We start from the raw sequence: 20,293 nt of genomic DNA, 5'->3' as shown, positions 1-20,293 counted from the left end.
TTAGCATTTTCTGAAAATGAGACCTCATCAAAATATTTCAGGCTGAGTACCAAGATTAGTGGTCCCTTTTGAAAATGTAGTCCTCCAGATGTAAATGAGGGATGACTTGAACTGAAAGGCAAGACCAATGGCCAAAATGCCAAACAATTCACAATGGCTGTGTCTACACTATGGCCATTTTGAAGATTACTAAAGAGGAGCTGAAATACATATTCAGCGCCTCATTAGCATGCCAGCAGCCACAGCTCTTTGAAATTGCCACGACTCGCTGCCATGTGGCTCATCCGGATGGGGCTCCTTTTTGAAAGAACCCTGCCAACTTCGAAATCCCCTTATTCCTATCTGCTGGGGATTTCAAAGTTGGCAGCGTCCTTTTGAAAAGGAGCCCTGTCTGGATGAGCTGCACGGCAGTGAGCCATGGCACTTTTGAAGAGCTGTGGCTGCCGGCATGCTAATGAGGCGCTGAATATGTATGTCCATTTGCATGGCCACTTCGAAGATTTGGGCTAGTGTAGACATAGCCAATGTGATGCCTCTTTATTTTATTTCTGAACCACCACCCCCCACTCATGCATCTGATGAAGCGGATCTTTGCCCACGAAAGCTTATGCTCCAAAATATCTGTTAGTCTGCAAGGTGCCACAGGACTTCTTGTTGTTTTTGAAGACACAGACTAACACGGCCACCTCTCTGACACTAGTCATCTTTATTTCACTTTCTTTCAGGCAAAAATGTATCCTAAAATGTTTTCAGGAACAGGAGAGTGGAATTCAATTTAAAGAATAAAACCAAAGCCATTTCACTCACACACTGCAGCAGCTGGCTGTCCAGAGGAATTTGCTCCTCCAAGTCTACTAGTGAAAATGCATGTCTTTTACTGTGGCATTTTACCATGATTTCGTTTTCCTTTACAACCACTGTGTACAAAAGAGAAAACCAGTGTTGCCAGATGAGATTTGAGACAAGATGGAGAGGCAAAGGGGCTGAGATGCGAGGAAGATACACTTCTTCCCTATCTGTTTGATAAACATTGTTTTCCCCACAATAGCAGATGCTCATGGCTGAGATATTTCCCCCCTCCCCCGCCCCCAAACTTTCATCAAAGAGCAGCAGGAACTGAGCACATCCACAGGAAATCAGCACAATCTTGGCTAAACAATCTTTCCAAACAAGTTAATGACATGAGTTCCTACGTGCGTACGTTACCGGATCCTGATAGTTTTATTGCCCTGTGGGCCTCTGGCTTGGTATATCCATGTCCTCATAACCTACAGCCACATGACGAAAATTAAACAAGGGGGTTTGTTCCCCCTCCTTCATTGCTGTTGAAATATTAGGTCAGCTGCTTCTGTGTGAAGGGGTTTTCCCCAGCGCCCTGCCCTGCCTTTCCTTTTTACATTGAAACCTTTACTGAAGGTCAAGAAAGAGACTAGTGACAAGAAAAGAAAGAAAGAAAAAAATAGAAGATCCCATCCTCCACTTCCCCTCTGCTCACTCCCACGCCTGTTTCTCAAGCAGGCTGGGGCAGAGCAGAAAAAATAAAAGTATAATTTGCAACTTTAAAGAGAAAAATGAATAAGGGGGGCGCGGGGGGGGGCAGGGGGGAAGAGGAACCTGCAGGGGGGCAAAAGAGGCAGGAGACCCAAGCTACCAATGAAAGGATGCTGCTCCAACCCTCCCACTCACATAATAGCTAACCTGGGGTTAAAGATTAATAGGCAGGCAAAGCAGCATATAAAGGAGCCTGGCTGGGCTTGCTGGTGAGTGATCTGTCTCTTCAGCTGGGTAGTGGGACTAGCTCCTTGCCACCATGACCAATAGGAGGGCTCTGATATTTGGCTGCTGGCTGCTGCTCTTCAGTCCATGCTTGGTCTCTGGGACCGTCCTTCAGCCGCTGCACTGTGCTCCTTGCACGGAGGAGAAGCTGGCATCGTGCCCACCAGTGGCTGCCAGTTGCCCAGAGAGGGCCCATCCGCCAGGCTGTGGCTGCTGCCAGACTTGTGTCCTCCAGATGGGGGAGGCCTGTGGGGTGTACACAGCTCGCTGTGGCCAGGGGCTCAGATGCCAGGTGCAGCCAGGGGAGATGAGACCCCTGTATGTCCTCACCCGTGGGCAGGGGACCTGCCTGCCAACAGCTGACGCAGAAGGTATGCGGATGGCAGAGGCTGCAGGTATAGCAATGTGGTGTTTCCCTGCATGTACTGCAGGTGTTAGGCTGTCTTCTGGCAGGTGCTATACAGCGCTAAAGCCTAGCTACTGTCGATTAGCCTGAGGGAACAAGGTGCACAGACTGAGCTCTGACAGAAAGGGAGCAGGTGCTGGACCAATTTTTATAGTGGGGGTGCTGCTGAGGGAAGACGTGTATCTGGTGATTGTTATTATTGCTGCAAGCCAGGGGGTGTGGCAGCATCCCCAGCACTCATAGGTCCGGCGTCACTGAAGGAGACAGCAACCAGCCATGGCTGAGCTTGTTGGAACATTTTGAAAAGTTAAAAAAAAAAAAAAAAAAAAAAAAAGGTTGATGGAAAATTGCAGCAGAGAGGGAAATGGCAGTTTTTTTCTAGCAAAAGTTGCCCCAGTTTGAGCCACCCACCCTGAGACACATGTCCTTGCAAGGGTGAGACGCGTTTACACCAGTATCCAGGGGAGAAGGCAGGACAAGAGAGAAACCAAAGGAAGAGTTTGAATCAGCTAAACCGCATTGGAAAGAGAGTCAGAGGAATTTATTGATTTTTCTTTGTTTAGGTCAGAGCTGCATGTTGGGCAGATCTGTTTCCTATCTGTGTGAATTATTTCACTGACTATGAGCAAACCCGTCCAGGACTGAAAAACCGCACCCTACTGAAGGCTCCAAATTAGTTACAATTTTGGTGTGAGTCTCTAGTTTATCCCACAACTTGCACTGCATACCATGGCTGGGTGAGATTGTTCATTTCCAGCAGGGTGGGTCCAGTTTATTTGTGATTTGCAGTATAAATGATAACAAAATAACTGACTCATGAGAGGGCCTCTGCCATATTTGTGCTACCACAAATTTATAAGGTGTGTTTTACTGCTAAACACCGTTTAACTCTTGTGTGAGCTACCATAAATAATTTACTTTTCTCGGACTCATTTTAGTGGTTTCGGTAAATAAATGCAGAATATTACTGTAGCATACCCTACTGTTATTGTTATTCCCATATAGACTCTATGGCACCTGAGGACGCACCTCCAGTGAGTACTGAAGTAACACAGGATCAGCTGTTTAACTATCAACTGAGGTTTCCCACTGGCGAGGAGAAGTCTGTACCTTGGAATGCCATCAGTGCTTATGAAAACATGAAAGCCAAGAAAATCACTGAACTGAAGAAATGGAAGGAGCAGGTGGGTTCTCCTACAAGACTTTCAAGTAGCATTTTATTAGCAAACTTTTGATTTACAAATTCAGAAACTTCAGAATGAAATGTTCACATTGGCTCCATTGACTTCACGTTATTTTGTGCAACCAGACAATAGCTCTTTGTCTTTGGAAAGCCTTGGTCAAGTGCCTATGTGACAGGCAAATTAGAAGTAAAAGCAACAGGTCTCTGTATCACTTATGTCATCCCATGTAACCTCCTAAACAGAGATACATTTTATCCCAGGATCGATAACTGCTTATATCCTTGAAATCCCAGATGCTAAGGAGATACTAGCTGGAACTACTTGCATTTGCCTTTTTACAATTACAATAAAATAGTATTAAATAGGTGCACATAAAGTATTTAGGAAGGCCTATAAAATGATTCAGTTTTACATCTGACCCTGCCTAACTACCAAGATCCAGCATGATGCATGTATCAGTAATTTAAAGCACCACTTGAGGGCACCAAAGAATAAAACTTAGAAGGCATCATCCAGAGTAATTGTAGAGCATACATGAAGCTAAACAGGGTAGAGACATGGTATGGAGCCAGTCCTGCAACCTTTATAATAGTACAGTAGACCCCTGAGTTATGTGAGGGTGCAGGACCCCTGAGTTATGTGAGGGTTGTGCTCCTGTGCACCCTCACATAACTCGAATTTTGTGCAAGGCAGGGTGGGGGCAGGGGGTGGGAGCTGGGAACCAGGTGGCAGCATGGCTCCTGGCTTCCTGCGGAGTGAAACGGGAGATGTTCACACCATACATGCAGATGGCAACACACGTTATGGCAGTCATTTTTGCAAAAGGTCTATTCAGCATACATTAAAAAATACAGGAAATAAACATATCTGAAAATGAAAGGACAGATCCTCAATGGACATAAACTGGGATAGCATCTTTGAAGTCAGCAGGGCTATCCTGATTTATACGATGATATGCCAGTAGTGTCTAACCATTAATGTGATTACTTAGTAAGGGGAACATCTTATTGCATGGAAATTTAGGAACATACATCCTCCTGTTGCAGCTTCATCTCCTAGTTGACTTTAGGTGGATTTTATAGATTTTTTAAAGCAGCATTTACATTACACATATACTCTTTCAGGGACCTTGCCAAAGAGAACTCTACAGAGCACTGGATAAATTAGCTAAAGCTCAACAGAGAACTGGAGAAGATATATACAGATTCTATTTACCAAACTGCAGCAAGAATGGATTTTACCACAGCAAACAGGTACTTCTCTTTTTACTGCCCCCTCACGCTGCCGTGACTAGGAGTTAGTTACAACCAACTTTCCATTACAACCGCCCTCTTGGATATAGACCAGGTGCAGTACCTTGCCCTTTCGAGTGCTTTAATCTGATGCCTATCCTTAAACAAGCTCCATCTCAATGCTCAGACCCCTAATCCATTAGGGTATTCACAGCTGATTTTCATTCACAATATGTTTTGCAGCCAGCATAGAGATTGGATAATCAAGACTATGTAGAGAGGAAGGAACTCTGTGCACTGTACAGGACATTTCGGCTCCATAGAGGTCAGGTCAGGATTTTACTCTCCGTGTTCTGAGAGATTATCCTTTTTTGAATAAATTTATAAGTGCAGTTGATAATATTGTATATGGAACTGATTACGATAAGATGTATAGATGGTATCTTCTGCTTTTAGAAGAATCATAACACTATATTCAGATAATAAGAATCCAAATTAACCCCCAACATGGAAGGAATTCAAACTTTTAAGTTAAACTCCATCCATACCCACTTAGTCCATATCCGCCTTTGCCTAGCCAAAACTAGCAGGCACCTCCAAATTCTGGATGATTTGTCATGATTTACCATAATCTTGAAAAACTGTCAAGAAAATGTCTTAATTCAGGTTTAACTTTACTAGCTGTCCTTTAAATTTACTCCACAGTCACTGTCTTCATTGTTTGCATTCCTGATTTCATCCTTTCCTCACCTCCACACAACACAGTCCCTCCTTCTTGCTCTGTTGTATATCCTAACACACAGTGAGGTGGTCGTCTTAGGCTCCCCAGCTCAAAAGCACTTTCAAGCTCCCCTTTACTTCCGTGACAGGAGAATCGGGCCCCCAAGTCAGTGTTCTTACCCCACAGCTTCTTCACTCGGCCTTGCCTCTCCCAGGAGAAAAGCGTGTGTGTCTGTCAGGAAGTCAGCAAGCAGAATTTTGCAAACTGCTTTAAATATCAGTAGGCCATGATGACCAGTGGTGACTAATGCAGGAATTCAATGGGAGGCACCAGTCACATGCCCCTGCCCAGTGTTCCCTCTAATTTGGTCCATTGTGGGTGGAATAAATTTTATTGTGTGCACCGAGGCCTATAGGGACATGCGCCACCAGTAGAAACACATGCTGCCAGGCGTGGGAGGCTGTGGGCACTCTGCTAATCAGCTGGATGGCACCTGACTCTCTCTTGGGTGGCTGCCCAAGCTCTCAGCTTACAGAGAACACTGTCCCTGCCCCAATTATGCACCACCCCTCCACTCCCATGCTGTGCCCCTGCCCCTCCCCTCCTGCACCTGCTCTGCCCATGCCTGCCCTCTCCCTGCCCCTACTCTGTCCCCTTCCCCTGCTCTGCCCCTTTTCCTGGGGGGAGCATTGTGCTCCTTCTGGGGGGTGTAGGGGCAGTCCCCCACCTTCCCCTGGAGGAGCGTGCTATGTGAGGAGCATGAGCTACTAACGTCATGCTCCTCTCAGGCCATGCCACTCCAGGGGATGGGGTGACTGTCCCTGCGCCCACCAGAGGTAGGGTAGCACTGATGGTGCACGCATGGGGTGCAAAAGGTGGGGGTGCCTGTGACACACACACACATACCTCCATGCATTGCCTCTACCACTAGGCTGCAATATTGCATCCAGTGTAGTTCAGCTAGGCTCACAGGACAAGATGCTAGATAGTTTGTAATATCTCAGCCAGGGGTGAGGTGGGTTATAGGTTCTATAAGAATACGGTATGAAATGCAAAAGGCCTGTGCACTGCAGCTTCGTAATTTCCAATTCTTGTTATTTCCAAATACTTAATGTATTTCGTTTCCTAGTGTCATGTTTCCCGCCTCTATTCCAGTGTGAAACGTCGCTGGCTGGAGAGCCTGCTGGATGTTGGTGTGTCTATCCAAGGAGTGGGAAAAGAATCCCTGGATCTCCTGAGTTGAAAGGCGACTCTGAATGCCAACAGTATCTTGGCTCACAAGAATAAGGCCAAACCCACAGCAGCATTTCCATTTGCTCATACAAAGTCTTTTGCAGGGCCTGGTTCTGTCATCAGTTAGGGCCAATTCACCAAGGTACTGAAATATGTGCTAACTTTAAGCATAGAATCATAAGAGTGGAAGGGACCTTCAGAGGTCATCTAGTCCAGTTCCCTGCACTCATGGAAGGACTCACTATTATCTAGACTAGTATATAAGCAGACCGGCTGTGGGTAATGCTTACCCCCATGAGGAGTGCCTTTGAATTCAGTGCGACTAGTCACGTGCATAAAATGACACACGTCTAAGTGATTACAGAATTAGGAGCCACTAGCTGTATGTTATATATTATAATATTATATATATAGGTCATAGTGTACTGATTTTTTTGCTCTACATATTCTGTGGTGTGTAAACCTGTAGACTTATTTATTTCATGGTAAATTTATTTTTTGTCTGTTATTATTAATTTATATTCTCAAACACTTCATATTGTATGTGTATACACATAATATTATTATTCTTAAAGATAAGCATTTTTCTATTCTGGAAGAGCACTGCTAGCTAAACTTCAGTTAGAATAACACTAAATATCAGGGGGAAATGGCATGTAAAATTTGCATTTTGTATTATGTATTTATATATTGTAGCTTCAAAGCTGACTTTTTTATTTGAAAAAAAAAGCTGTTAGAAAAGCACATGGTTAGGAGCTTATCAAAGCCCATTTTGTTTGTGTATCATGTTGCTTTCACACTTCTGTTTCAATGTCAATCTCTTTTGTTTTGTTTTGTTTTGTTTTGTTTTTGAAAGGCTATTAACTCTGGGTTATAGTGACAGGAAAATATTAGTTTGTATTTTCCAAACATATGCACTGGAGATATTGTAAAAATAACAGGAAATATTGTACAGTCATTAACAGGTGTAAACTGCTCACATGCTGACATTGTCATGTTATTTAAGATGAGCTATTAAATAATTTCCTTTGGACACTGCTGGCTTGTTGCTTTCAGAGATATACTGTACTGTAACTCTAAGCTGTGGAGTCAGAATGGAATCCTTTCAGTGGAGCAGGAGTGGAACTGCAGTTTGCTCTCAGCAGACAAGCACGGTGGGCAGTATAGTTGGGCGAAGGTATCCACTTACAAAGAGGTCACAGGCTCCTTGGGCTGTTTACTGGCATGTCATGAGAGCAACAAGACTCAGGAGGCAGTAGGATAACAGCTCCTCTATCCCCTTGCCTTATGGTTTTCACCCCCTCTTGGAAGCCAAAGGCTCCCAGTAGGGTAGGATGGGTAACTGCTCTCTTTCCTCTGTATCCTTTTCATGCCCTTGTCAATGAAGAAAAAGCATATTTGCCCCCACTCCCAGGGGACATTTTCCAGGATTGATGCATACTGCAGCCCAGTATTGTCTTTTCCTAATGTTCTGTCTCTGTAACACCAATCTTTTTTTCCAGTTGGGTTTTGCTTTCTCTCCTCCTTTTTTCAGCATCTTCTTTGAAAGTACCTTTGAGAGCCCATAATGTGAGTTACTTATAATGCTGCCTGGATAGGCCAGCTAGATGCAGGGCCTGACCAAAACATGCAGAGAAACAGCATGAGTGTGTTTAAGAGACAATACAGGAACATGGAGGATCAACAGTAAAATGCTTCTTCCATGGGATATTATGCTCCCTTTCTGCAGCTCCACAGCTTGGGGGAGCAGTACTTGCCAGCAACCCCCCATTCCCATCCCCTTCCTGACTGGTGCAGTGAGATTCAGTTTCAATCTACTTTAACCACTGCCAAAAGTGGAAGGGAAGCCATGCAAATCTACCCTCCACTGAGAACCAGGCTAAGAGGAGATGATAACCTTGTCTCAAGGCCCATTGGTCGGGGAGCTCAGCATAAAATCCCCTGCAGTTCCTTGGCAAAGACTTTGGCTTTAATGCGCGTACGGAGCTAGCTTAACAAAACAACTTGTCTTGCTGGAGAGGCTTTGCATTTGCCAGGTGGTAGCTAGCGACTGCTCATTGCTTTGTGTGTATTTGTTGGGTTTAGGGCTTAAGGAAATCCACAAAGACCAAGACACAGCCTCAAGCTGTAATATTTTTGTGTAGCATCTCCTGAAGATAATATGAGATTGTATCATTTTGCTGTGCAGAGGGGTCCTTTTCTACCTCAATCAACTTGTTAGGAGAAGTGGATCACAGTTCTTAAGGGTGACTAGCTTTTAGATATCTTGTCCCTTTAAATGGAAAACACCACCAGTGGAGGCAAGTGTTTGTAGACAGTGCTCCCTCCCACAGTAGGGATTCACACACTGGGAACCTCTTTTGGTTGGAGGGGCTCCCAGGAGAGAATTCTGCTGGGCACCATTGCTTAACCAGATTGATTGCTGCCCCTGGACTAGAGGCAATGAAGAGATGACGAGGATGCTGCTTGCATCTCCCTTGTTTTGCTGCTGTTCCAGGCCAAGAAAGACTCTAAGCCAGTCCTTGGGCCAGCCTAACGTGTGCCTTCTGCTGCCATAGATCCTCTCGGGTTTGCAGGAGTAGGGAATCACTGGCACTCGTGTCTACTTCAGCCAGACCTTCGTTCAGCCCTGCTCCACCCGTGAATTATCCCCCACTCTTGTTTCAGTCTCAGAATGGCCAATACAACCACTAGTCTCCTTCCAGTACTGGGCTCTGCTAAACATTAGGCAAGGTTGCCTGCACATCACTGACCTAGAGAGATGGCAGCAGCTGGTCTCACAGCAGACCTTGGAGGGGCAGCAAAGCACAGGCACTGAAAGACCAACAGTGTCAGCTCTGCTTTGCTTCCACAATGGAAGTGCCCTCTGCAATGTTTGTTTGTGCAGGGAGCTCTGGGGCTGATCCAAGAGGTCAACAGGAACTAAGGACAACCTCAGACTTCACCACTTTCCTGCCCAAGAGCAAAGCGCACTCTTTGGACCCTGTTTTCACTAATAAAAATCCAAACACATCAAAAACAGACATAAAACCTACACGACTTTCCCCCAGAAAGTGGACCAGAGAACCACACGTAACAGGGCTGATCACATTGTTTAAGGCACCCTTGAAGTCACACACATACCATGGTGATGGGTGTGGTATAAGAACCAAACCAAAGTTTGTAGAAAAATAGATGTAGGCTGCTCCCTCCGAAAGGTGCCCACAGAGGATGAAGCTTCTGCACTTTAAGAGGAGAGCCTCATTTCTGACCTGAATGATAAATCTGGAGTTCGGCTGTATGCCTGGCTCTGTTCCCTCCCCCAACACTGCTCCAAATCATTGACTAATATAGAACCATATAATACTAGAACTGGAAGGGACCTTGCGAGGTCATCAAGTCTAGTCCCGTGCCCTCATGGCAGGATCAAGCACCATCTTTATCACTTTGTTAGATATTTACCTCACCTGTTCTCAAATATCTCCAATGATGCAGATTTCACAACCTTTCTAGGCAATTTATTCCAGTGTTTAATTACACTGACAGTTAGGAAATTTTTCCTGCTGTCCAACCTACACTTCTCTTGCTGCAGTTTAAGCCCGTTGCTCCTTGCCCTATCCTCAGAGGACAAGGAGAACAATTTTTCTCCCTCCTTCTTACAACACCCATTTAGGTACTTGCAAACTGTTATCATGAGCCCTGTCAGTTTTCTTTTTTCCAAAATAACCAAACCAAAATCTTTCAGTCTTCCCTCACAGGCCATGTTCTCGAGCCCTTCCATCATTTTTGCTGCTCTTCTCTGGACCGCGTCCAATTTCTGCACATTTCTTGAACTTTGGTGCCCAGAAATAGGCACAGTATTCCAACCTGAGGCCTCATCCGTGCAGTGCGAGAGACAATGCCGTCTTTCTGGCTGGTTTTTGGAACAGGGACCTTTGGCAGGTTTGGCAAATGTGATAACCCCCATCACAACAGCCACTCTTGCAGGCACATCTCCTCTAAGAACTGCTGAGCATCAGGGACAATGGATGAGTAGTGTCTGGGAGCAGAGGTATACCAGGGCCCAACAATACTGGTGAAGCTGAGCCTTATGTCTTTAGTCAATTTGAAAGAGGCAGCTTGATCAGCCTTCTTTCCTGAGAACATGGGTACTGCCAATGAAAGCACCCACAATCAGCGTTCCTTGTCAGCTGTGTTCTTGGCAGCCACCCAGGCGATATTCAAATGCTACCCGGCTGATTAGCAGAACACCCTCTAGCTGGCAGCATGTGGTGCTACTCATGGAGCACATCTGCACACACCTAGGTGCACATAACAAATTTTATTCTGCCTATGGCTGGAGAAGATTAGAGCGCACATCCCCCACAATACAGTAGCCATTCCTCCTTGGTCACCTTTTCAAAGGCAGCTGACAAAGCTGGTTACCTTTATAGAATGCCTGTAGCGATTGCAACTCACCAGCACATCCAGAGCTACACAGGGAACAATGGAGTCCTGCACATCTGTCCCTAATTTTCAACAAAGTCTAGTCGCATTTGCCGTGGAGTTACACTGTAGTAACCAAGAGACTATTTGCATGCTCTGTGGCTAGGCTAGACAGTGCGTGGTAAGGCAGGCAGGGGCCTCCACTCCCTGAACAGTGGAGATAAAACTAAATATGGAACAGTTGCCTCATTCACTGCACATTAGGCATCCTATGCTGTGCCTCAGGCAGCGACACCTTGAAGTATTGGCGGCGGGGGAGGGTGGCCAAAGGCACGAGGGCTTGCACAGGCAGAGGAAAAAGAGCAGCAGCTTTTAATGCACACAGAACTATAACGTAACAGCACCCGCCTCAGCGCCATGACCCACAAAAGAATGTTCTGTTTCAATGTCCATTGCCCCAGCTTCTCGCAAACCACACCCACCTGCAAGCCAACTGGTAAGGGAGGGAGAGCTTACTGCACTGGCATATGATTATGGAGATAAAGAGCATAGTGTCGTGCCTAAGCACAACAGCATGTTAAAGTCATGCAGTAACCATAACAGTGTCAGTTCTGGCACCTAGAGTGTGTTGCGACAGTTTTCTTGTAGCAATTGTATGTTGCATGGAGATTATATTATTATTTGCACTATAATATGTGGCCATCATTTAACGCCGCGGTTGCCAGCAAGAGACATGTGCCCCTCTGAGTGGGATGCAGAGGGGTGTCTGCAGCGCCCAGGCCAATCCTCACAGAGGTTGGGGTGGGAACACCATTGACCCCTGCTCTGCCCCCAGCTCAGCTGTGGTGATGGTGCCTATCTGCAGCTTTGTGTACAGCCCCAGCCTTGGCCCTCAACCATGGCCCAGCTACAGCTTCTCTCCTGGCTCCAGCCCTGCCCCCCGAGTCTTAGCCGCCGGCTGTAGCTCCACTTCCGGCCTCAGCGCACCCCCTGGGTCATCCCTGGCCACTCCTCCACTCCCAGCCGCAGCCCGACTCCCACCCTCAACCTCTGGCTGGTCCCAGCTATGGCTATGTATGGTCAACCTCAGTGTTGCAGCCCCTACCTCAACCTCCAATTCCCTGTCCCTTGCGCCCGAGAGGAGGGTGCAGTTAGGGAAAGATGGTAGAATGACCACGAAAAGTTTGGGGCCCACTGATTAAACGACTATCATTGTGCAGCCACGTACAGTAGAGCGTTCGGGCTAAATGTGCAAGTCTGTGTTACTGCCTGAGTGATGCTTTAACAGGCAACTGTCGGCAGATGAATTTGTGTATGTTATATTTTTAATTAAAAATGTTGGGATGGGGAAAAATAAACATTAAAAAGGCAGTTTCAGTCCATCACTAGGCCTTTGAATCTCTGCTGGCTTGCAAAAAATTGGCTACAGACAGTACCTCGTAAATTCCATAACCACAGCTGGAGCACTCTGGAGCACCTTCAGAGGACTGTTGAGAGAGCTTGCTCTTCTGAAAACACATGAGGCTAACTTCCATATGTGATGCATGAGAATGAGCACTCCCTCCCTTGCAAAGCGGACAGCAGACCTAATTAACCACATCCTCCTCTACAAGTTCAGCAATGGCTCAGCCCTGTTTGTAAATCACAAAGTTGCCCTCTGAACAATTTCATATTTCAATTCAAGCTTCAGGGGCTTCGCGAAAGGCTGCTTCCTCAGTTGAAATGCAGCTGCTCAAAGCCTAGAGGAAAGAGCTCACCCATAGGCTTAATAACTCCACCCCTTTGAGAGGCGGCAGATGGTATCTAAGGCTGGGGGAAGCTGAACTTCCCTCATCAGACCTGTGTGGCCCTACCCATGTTCCTCCCCAAGACCCTATACTGTTTCCCAGTGCTCTGTGGGTCTTACCCCATGATTTGCACCCTAGGTTGGTGCTGGAACAAGTAGGGGGCCAGCGTAGCCGTGTCTACACGTGCACGCTACTTCGAAGTAGCGGCACTAACTTTGAAATAGCGCCCGTCATGGCTACACGCGTCGGGCGCTATTTCGAAGTTAACTTCGACGTTAGGCGGCAAGACGTCGAAGTCGCTATCCTCATCAGGAGATGGGGATAGCACCCTACTTCGACGTTCAACGTCAAAGTAGGGACCGTGTAGTCATTGCGCGTCCTGCAACTTCGAAATAGTGGGGTCCGCCATGGCGGCCATCAGCTGAGGGGTTGAGAGACGCTCTCTCTCAAGCTCCTGCGGGGCTCTATGGTCACCGTGGGCAGCAGCCCTTAGCCCAGGGCTTCTGGCTGCTGCTGCTGCAGCTGGGGATCCATGCTGCAGGCACAGGGTCTGCAACCAGTTGTCGGCTCTGTGGATCTTGTGTTGTTTAGTGCAACTGTGTCTGGGAGGGGCCCTTTAAGGGAGCGGCTTGCTGTTGAGTCCGCCCTGTGACCCTGTCTGCAGCTGTGCCTGGCACCCTTATTTCGATGTGTGCTACTTTGGCGTGTAGACGTTCCCTCGCAGCGCCTATTTCGATTTGGTGCTGCGCAACGTCGAAGTTGAACATTGACGTTCCCAGCCCTGGAGGACGTGCAGACATTATTCATCGAAATAGCCTATTTTGATGTTGCTACATCGAAATAAGGTACTTCGATGTAGGCTTCACGTGTAGACGTAGCCCATGTGGCCAGGCATTTGGGACAGCTGGAGCCAGAACTTGTGCTGCCTGCCTGCCCATCACTCCCAGACTGTGGGCTGTTTGGCCCATGCACCTGGCACACTAGGGGATGCTGTCCCCTTGACATAGCACTGTCTACACAGGTGGCTAAGACTGATACGACTACATAACTTAGGTGTGCAGATGTTTCACATTACCGAATAACAGATATATTGAAGAAAGCACATAGGGCATCCCTGGAGATAGAGAGATAAAATGGGTGAGGTAATAGCTTTGGACCAGTATCGGGAGGCAAGCATGCACACGTGAAAGAGATCTTGAGCATACACAGCTCTTCCAATCTAGAAAACCTGCTCAGCATCATAGATAAATTTAAGGTGCATAAACAGTTACTACCGATGTCTAGTTATCATTCAATGGCTACGTCTACACGTGCACCCAACTTCGAAATAGCTTATTTCGATGTTGCGACATCGAAATAGGCTATTTCGATGAATAACGTCTACACGTCCTCCAGGGCTGGCAACGTCGATGTTCAACTTCGACGTTGCTCAGCCCAACATCGAAATAGGCACAGCGAGGGAACGTCTACACGTCAAAGTAGCACACATCGAAATAAGGGAGCCAGGCACAGCTGCAGACAGGGTCACGGGGCGGACTCAACAGCAAGCCGCTCCCTTAAAGGGCCCCTCCCAGACACACTTTCATTAAACAGTGCAAGATACACAGAGCCAACAACTAGTTGCAGACCCTGTATATGCAGCACGGACCCCCAGCTGCAGCAGCAGCAGCCAGAAGCCCTGGGCTAAGGGCTGCTGCCCACGGTGACCACAGAGCCCCGCAAGGGCTGGAGAGAGAGTATCTCTCAACCCCCCAGCTGATGGCCGCCATGGAGGACCTCGCTATTTCGATGTTGCGGGACGCGGATCGTCTACACTGTCCCTACTTCGACGTTGAACGTCGAAGTAGGGCGCTATTCCCATCCGCTCATGGGGTTAGCGACTTCGACGTCTCGGCGCCTAACGTCGATTTCAACTTCGAAATAGCGCCCAACACGTGTAGACGTGACGGGCGCTATTTCGAAGTTACTGCCGCTACTTCGAAGTAGCGTGCACGTGTAGACGCAGCCAATATGTTGTATATTTCTCAGGGGGCACTCCACACCTAGTCCACCTCAAGGACCTGCCTCCACTCTGTCCCCTGCACCTACGCCTCCACCTGCAGCTCAAACAACTTTCTTAATCATGAAACAGCTGATGTGTGGTGCCTTTGAATAGTGGTGATTGGTGGAGGCTGAGCTTTCTTGGTTGTGTTCTGCAGGGTTTCAGGCCCTGTCACTTAGCTCTTTCACCCTTTAGCAGGAAGAAAAAATGGTTGCTCACGTCTTATAATTCTTGTTCTTCAAGATATGTTGTTTATGACCAGTGTTCCTGCTAATTTTTTCTAATTTGACTAACCCGGGAGGGTTAGTGAAGACCAAGCAACCCTGTATACTCAGGTGAAAAGCAGATATGGACATTAGATGGACCCTTATAGAGGACATGGCTAGACCCTGCTGCTTAAGGCTGAGAAGACAGTCCAAAATGAAAAACACAGGAGTTGATATTGGAGACATCTCATGCTGCGCACAACAAATGGAAAAATCTCTTCCACTTGGCCAGGTACATGGCTCCTTTAGCGGGTTTTTCTGATACCAAGAAGGACTTGTCTGACCTGGTCTGTGCAAGAAAATTTGGCTGGATTCAGCCATGGAGCTTCCATGCCACCAGGTGGAGTCTGTGTTTCTGCCTCAAGAGGTCCGGGAGGACCAGCAAGATGATCAAGTTTTCTACACAAATATCCAGAAGACAGAGCCAAGCTGTCGGGATCAATATGACCTGAGCTTGTTCCCTCCAAATCTGGAGGAGGACTTTGTGTACAAGCTGTGTCGGGGGGAGGGGAAGCATATAGGAGACAACGCCCCATGAGAGGAGGAATGCATCTATGGAGGATTGTGTGTTATGGGGCTGGAAAGAACAGAACTGCTGGCACTTACTGTTGTGTCTCGCACGGAAAAAGTCCATTTGGGGAAACCCCAATTCTGGAAGATTGTGTTCACAATTTCTGGGAAAAGTGGCCACTTGTGGCCCTGAAGTGACCAGCTGAGGTGGTCTGCCAGCTTGTTCTCACTCCCAGGATGTAGGAACAATGCATAAGAACTGAATATTCTACACAGAGATCCCACTGCAGGAAGGTTTCTTGGCACAGGGCAGAGGAGTGTGTACCCTCTCTCCCCTGTTTGCTGAGATAATGAAATTGCTCTTGCATTGGCCATCATTGCTGATACGTAATGTCCTGCTAGGTATGACTGGAAGGCCTGGCAAGCCAGGTGAAATGCCCTTAGCTCTCTGACATTAATGTGGCGAGTCAGATCAGAGACCTTGAGTTTTGAGGTCCTCCAATGATGGCCCCGTCCCAAGTCTGAGGTCCAGGACCAATAACTTTGATGGTTGTGGTGCTGTGCATAGAACCTGTGAGCAGACCTGCAGGTCTAACCACCAGAGAAGGGAATCGAGCACTGGGTGAGGCAGAATTACTATCTTGTCCAAGCTGTGCATGGCTAGGCAATAAACTGATGCCAGCTATGACTGCAGTGGGCTGAGACTGCACCCGGCATGATGTACCCCATATATACAGGTGGACACCTGGCCGAGGACCTTGTGGCAGTTTTTTGCCACAGGGTTGGGAAATTGTTGGAGACTTTAGATGGGATCAGACAGAAGCTTGAACCTGGAATGTGGAAGGTATACCATGGCTTGTGCTGAGTCTGGGATAGCTGCTATAAACTGTATTCTTTGAATGGGAACAGCATGGACTTTGCTTTGTTCACTAGGAGACCTAGGTCATAGAAGGTGAGTCTATAAAAGTGAGCTGAGCTTTCAGTTGGGTGCTGGAGCTGGCCTTGATCAGCCAGTCCTCAAGGTACTGGCACACTTGTGCATGAGGCCTGTGGAGAAACCCAGCTACTACTGCCATACATTTGGTGAAAACACAGGGAGTTTCTGACAGGCCAAATGGAGGGACTATGAACTGGCAGTGCCTGCCATTCACCACAAACTTTAGCTACGTCCTGTGAGACTGTGCAATCACTATATGGAAATGCAGCAGCAGGTGAAGGGTGGAAGTGGTTGGCCAATCCCCCAGTCAACAACCAGCTGTAGACCCTCAGCCAAGCCTGCGTCCCCCAGCACCCTGCTGACTTGAGTCCAGACAGTGCACCTCGGCAGGGGCTCCGCAATGCATTCACCTTGTCTGCAGTAGGGGACATGTAATGCTGTCCCTCTAGCAGTAGCAGCTCCACACCAGGCCTTGTCAGTGCCACCACGCCTGGTACAGGCGTCAGCTCCTCCCCACCAGAATCATCGCCCTGCCCCAGCAGCACATGCACCTCAGCCCAGCCCAGCAGCTGACACCCAGCTGGGCACCTGTGGGCCCTCCTGCCTGCTGCTTGCAGGCTGCTGAGGGGGTGGGCTGGCATCCAGGTTCCTGCACCTGGGGCTCTGGTCCTGGTCTGAGTCCCACATTTGGGCAGGGGCCCCATGGCAGGAGCTCCAGCCCCAGCCCTATGCTTGAGTGGGGACCCTGCAGCAGGCACTTCAGCCCCATGCCCCAGCCTCCCACCATGATGGAGGCTCCAGAGAGGAAGCTCTGGCCCCATGCTCCTGCCCCCTCCTGTGCTGCAGGGGGAAGGGAGGGACCAGAGACCCTGCCATGAGCCGCTCTGATCAGCTTGCATGTCAAGAGTGGCATCCGTGCTGGGGACTGCTGATCCCTGGCTTAAAGCCTTCCTGATGGCTCTGTTGCAAGAAGAGCTGTTAAGGCGCTGGACAGAAGTGTCTGTACTGGGTGGAAGGAGTATGGAGGACTAGTGACTTGAGGGTAGTCCTCTAGTCTTCTAGATTATCAAATCTCTTATCGGTTTTCTCTGAGAAGGGTGTGAGATGACCACAGCAGAGCCACCCCTTTCAAAGCACAAACAACTGTGACAGGAGACTTACTACAGTCTCTGGAACACTGGGGAGAAGGAGATGTCTATGACATCATTGCTATCTTCCCTTTAGGCTGCACTGGTGGTCAAGGCCATGCCTGTGGGGCTGACGTGGTGTCCTGCCTAAGTGCAACAAGTTCTGTGATACATGGAACACTCCTCGTGTGGATGGAATATGCAGGAGCTTGGAGGGTACTGGCGATCTTGGTAGGCTGGGATTCAACTGCTTGGCTTGAGCAAGAGTCAACACTGACTCAGGGAAGCCTAGGCATCATGGCCTAACAGCAGTGCCGCTGCCAGCTGATTCTCTGACTTTGCAACAGGGCTGTCTTTCTTTTTTCCAGTGGCCTGGTGACTGGGACTTGTGCCGAGGGCTGATATGGCCATGAGATGTGCCATGACGGTACTGATCCTTGCTAGTGTCTTTCTTCAGTTCCAGGTCTCTCAAAGTCGGTACTGGGGCACTTCTCACTGACAAGGAAGTAGGTACTGTGTCTACGGTGCCTTGGCACTCTTTGACTTGTGCTTGGTGCATGATTGGAAAGCTTTGAAGCCTAGGGAATGAGGCATGGCCTGGGGAATGGTTCAAATGGGACTTGGGGAGCAATGCCCCAGCAAACAAATTTCCACTGACTCCTTAGAACTATTACTAAGAACTACCAGAGCTGACTACATACAAGAGATAGAGGAGAATGCTTATCTACTTGTGAAGCAAGAGACGCCGATGGAGAAGTTCCAGCTACCATTACTGATGATGGTAAAAAAAAAAAAAAAAAAGAACTGAGGTCCTATATTGGGTGCCCTGAAAGTACCACTTGAAAGGGCGCTGAGTTACGGTTAGCTCTTAGGAGAAAATCTTCTGGGTACTGTGCACATGCATGTGCGTACACCTGAATGGAATGACAAAAAGCAGGCACCACATTTAAAAAGTTCTGCTCCTAATGGTCAATGCATTTATGTTTCTTACTACAGAACGTAGGACTTTTTTCTCTCAGCTGATCTAATGCAGTGTAGCAATGGTCACCCAGACACATGTTGATACATTGAATAGGTTCAAGCTGAAAAAAGATATTTATCCCCAATGGATATGCAAAAACATTTTCCTCCTAAAAGTAAGTACTACCTAGAATGAACTTCCTACACTTGCAAACATGGTCTTACTACGGGCTGTGACCACTAAAAGCAAAAAAAAACAACCCAACCCCCATCCCTCTCTCCCCAACCCCAACCTAACTACCCAGGAATATTCAGACATTCTTTGTCTGTAGAATTATTTGTGAATACTTAAACAGAGGGAGCAAGGATCACGTTATAAGAAGTAACCATGTCCCACTGATCTAAAATAATAATTCAGAAATCAGCAATTTTAAAATGAGCAATTATTCCACATACAAAATAGCAATATGCCATTTGAAATGTAAAGCTCTACCATCCAGCAAAGTTGCTCTGCACTTTTCATACTATAACTATAGTTGGTATGGCTAATACAAAAAATCTCTGTGGAGCCATCCCTGGATAGCCAGAGTGAATCGAGACACCAAAAAATTATTTCCCAAAAGATTTGTAAAAACATTACTTAATTTTAGGGCTCAGTTCAAGAAAGAATTATGCTGTGTTAATGTTTCAATGGAATTTAGTCATAAAATAAGTTCAGACTGTACTAAAAACTAATTAATTCTGTGGGTTTGGTATGCATTGAAGCCTCCTTTCCCCAGTCACAAATAGCTAACATTATGCCCTGAAGGGCATGCATGCCAAAATGTTGGACAAGGATATTCTGAGCTCAAAAGATTATAGCACAGTATGTTTATTTAAAAAGGAAACTTTCTTAAATGGCATGAAAGATAATAGAGCTGCCTGCAGGCAGACTTAACTTGCATTCTAGTTGTTTATGAGGACTTATTATGCAGCTATGTATTACTCTGGTTAAACACTTACTGCTTCAATACTCTCTACTTATGGTACTTATGTAATATCTAGAAATGAATTATGTTTCAGAGAAGCCATCATTCATAATATCACTTACTTAATCACAAGATTAACTTTTATACTTCCCTGCACTACCTAATGTGAAAAAAGCAATAATCATGTTTTTCTGGAGAATTTTAGTGTTTTCATCTGAAGTGTCTGTAATTCTCATAATAGCTTTTTAAATGTATTAGCTAAGGCATGTTTGCTTAATAAAATGTAAATTATTTTGTTAGTCTTTAAAGTGCTACTTTACTGCTTTTTTGTTTTAATAAAATATAAAGCTGAAGATAGGGTAGGCATAAAAAGAGCAGCAATTTATCTAATGAATCAGTTCTATTTCTGCCATCAATAACATAGCAACAGCAATACATTTTTTCCTGAATAAGGTTCTCTACTAATTACAGCTATTAAGAGGAGTAGTTTTTAACATGCGGGTGGGGTGAAAGATCTTTCCCTAAACTGATATTGATCGACCTATATATATTTGCATGTTCGCCTGATTCTGCCCACATTCTACTGCTCAAACATAACCCACAAATATTTGGTGTTTAAATTGGGCACTCATTACACAGTCCGACTCCCATGCAACATTCCGTGGGAAAAATCATTGAATGCCCATGCAACTTGTTTGTTGAATTGAACCTTGTCTTAACAGAAATAGTAACATGAAAAAG

General features: G+C 46.7%; 1 protein-coding gene and 1 long non-coding RNA gene across 4 annotated transcripts in view; one reads left to right on the top strand and one right to left on the bottom strand.

Annotated features, from left to right (window-relative positions):
• LOC142009671 (uncharacterized) overlaps positions 1 to 6,441 on the bottom strand; it is a 30,369-nt gene extending 23,928 nt beyond the window's left edge. Inside the window, exon 1 of the long non-coding RNA XR_012644540.1 lies at positions 5,499 to 6,441. This is a non-coding gene — a long non-coding RNA (uncharacterized LOC142009671). The remainder of the gene's footprint in view (positions 1 to 5,498) is intronic.
• Positions 1,769 to 7,585, top strand: IGFBP1 (insulin like growth factor binding protein 1). Of its 3 annotated transcripts, none has more exons than XM_074988047.1 (4): positions 1,769 to 2,147; positions 3,188 to 3,366; positions 4,491 to 4,619; positions 6,475 to 7,585. In XM_074988047.1, exons 1-4 carry the CDS (start codon positions 1,811 to 1,813, stop codon positions 6,604 to 6,606), a joined length of 777 nt encoding a protein of 258 aa, XP_074844148.1. In that variant the 5' UTR covers positions 1,769 to 1,810; the 3' UTR covers positions 6,607 to 7,585. The 3 variants fall into 3 exon arrangements, with proteins under 3 accessions (XP_074844148.1, XP_074844146.1, XP_074844147.1); XM_074988045.1 differs by having other exon boundaries at positions 1,769 to 2,171; XM_074988046.1 differs by having other exon boundaries at positions 1,769 to 2,171; positions 6,449 to 7,585.
• Positions 7,586 to 20,293: the final 12,708 nt, after the last annotated feature.

The sequence above is a fragment of the Carettochelys insculpta genome, chromosome 2, assembly GCF_033958435.1.
Source record: "Carettochelys insculpta isolate YL-2023 chromosome 2, ASM3395843v1, whole genome shotgun sequence".
NCBI lineage: Eukaryota > Metazoa > Chordata > Testudines > Carettochelyidae > Carettochelys > Carettochelys insculpta.
This window is presented reverse-complemented; position numbering and strand designations above follow the sequence as displayed.

Excerpts from the sequence above, each read along its gene's own strand:
- IGFBP1 (XM_074988045.1), top strand. The coding sequence starts at position 1,811 with ATGACCAATAGGAGGGCTCTGATATTTGGCTGCTGGCTGCTGCTCTTC. Across the intron at positions 2,172-3,187 it reads GCGGATGGCAGAGGCTGCAG|ACTCTATGGCACCTGAGGAC; the intron begins GTATAGCAATGT and ends ATTCCCATATAG. Across the intron at positions 4,620-6,474 it reads GATTTTACCACAGCAAACAG|TGTGAAACGTCGCTGGCTGG; the intron begins GTACTTCTCTTT and ends CCTCTATTCCAG.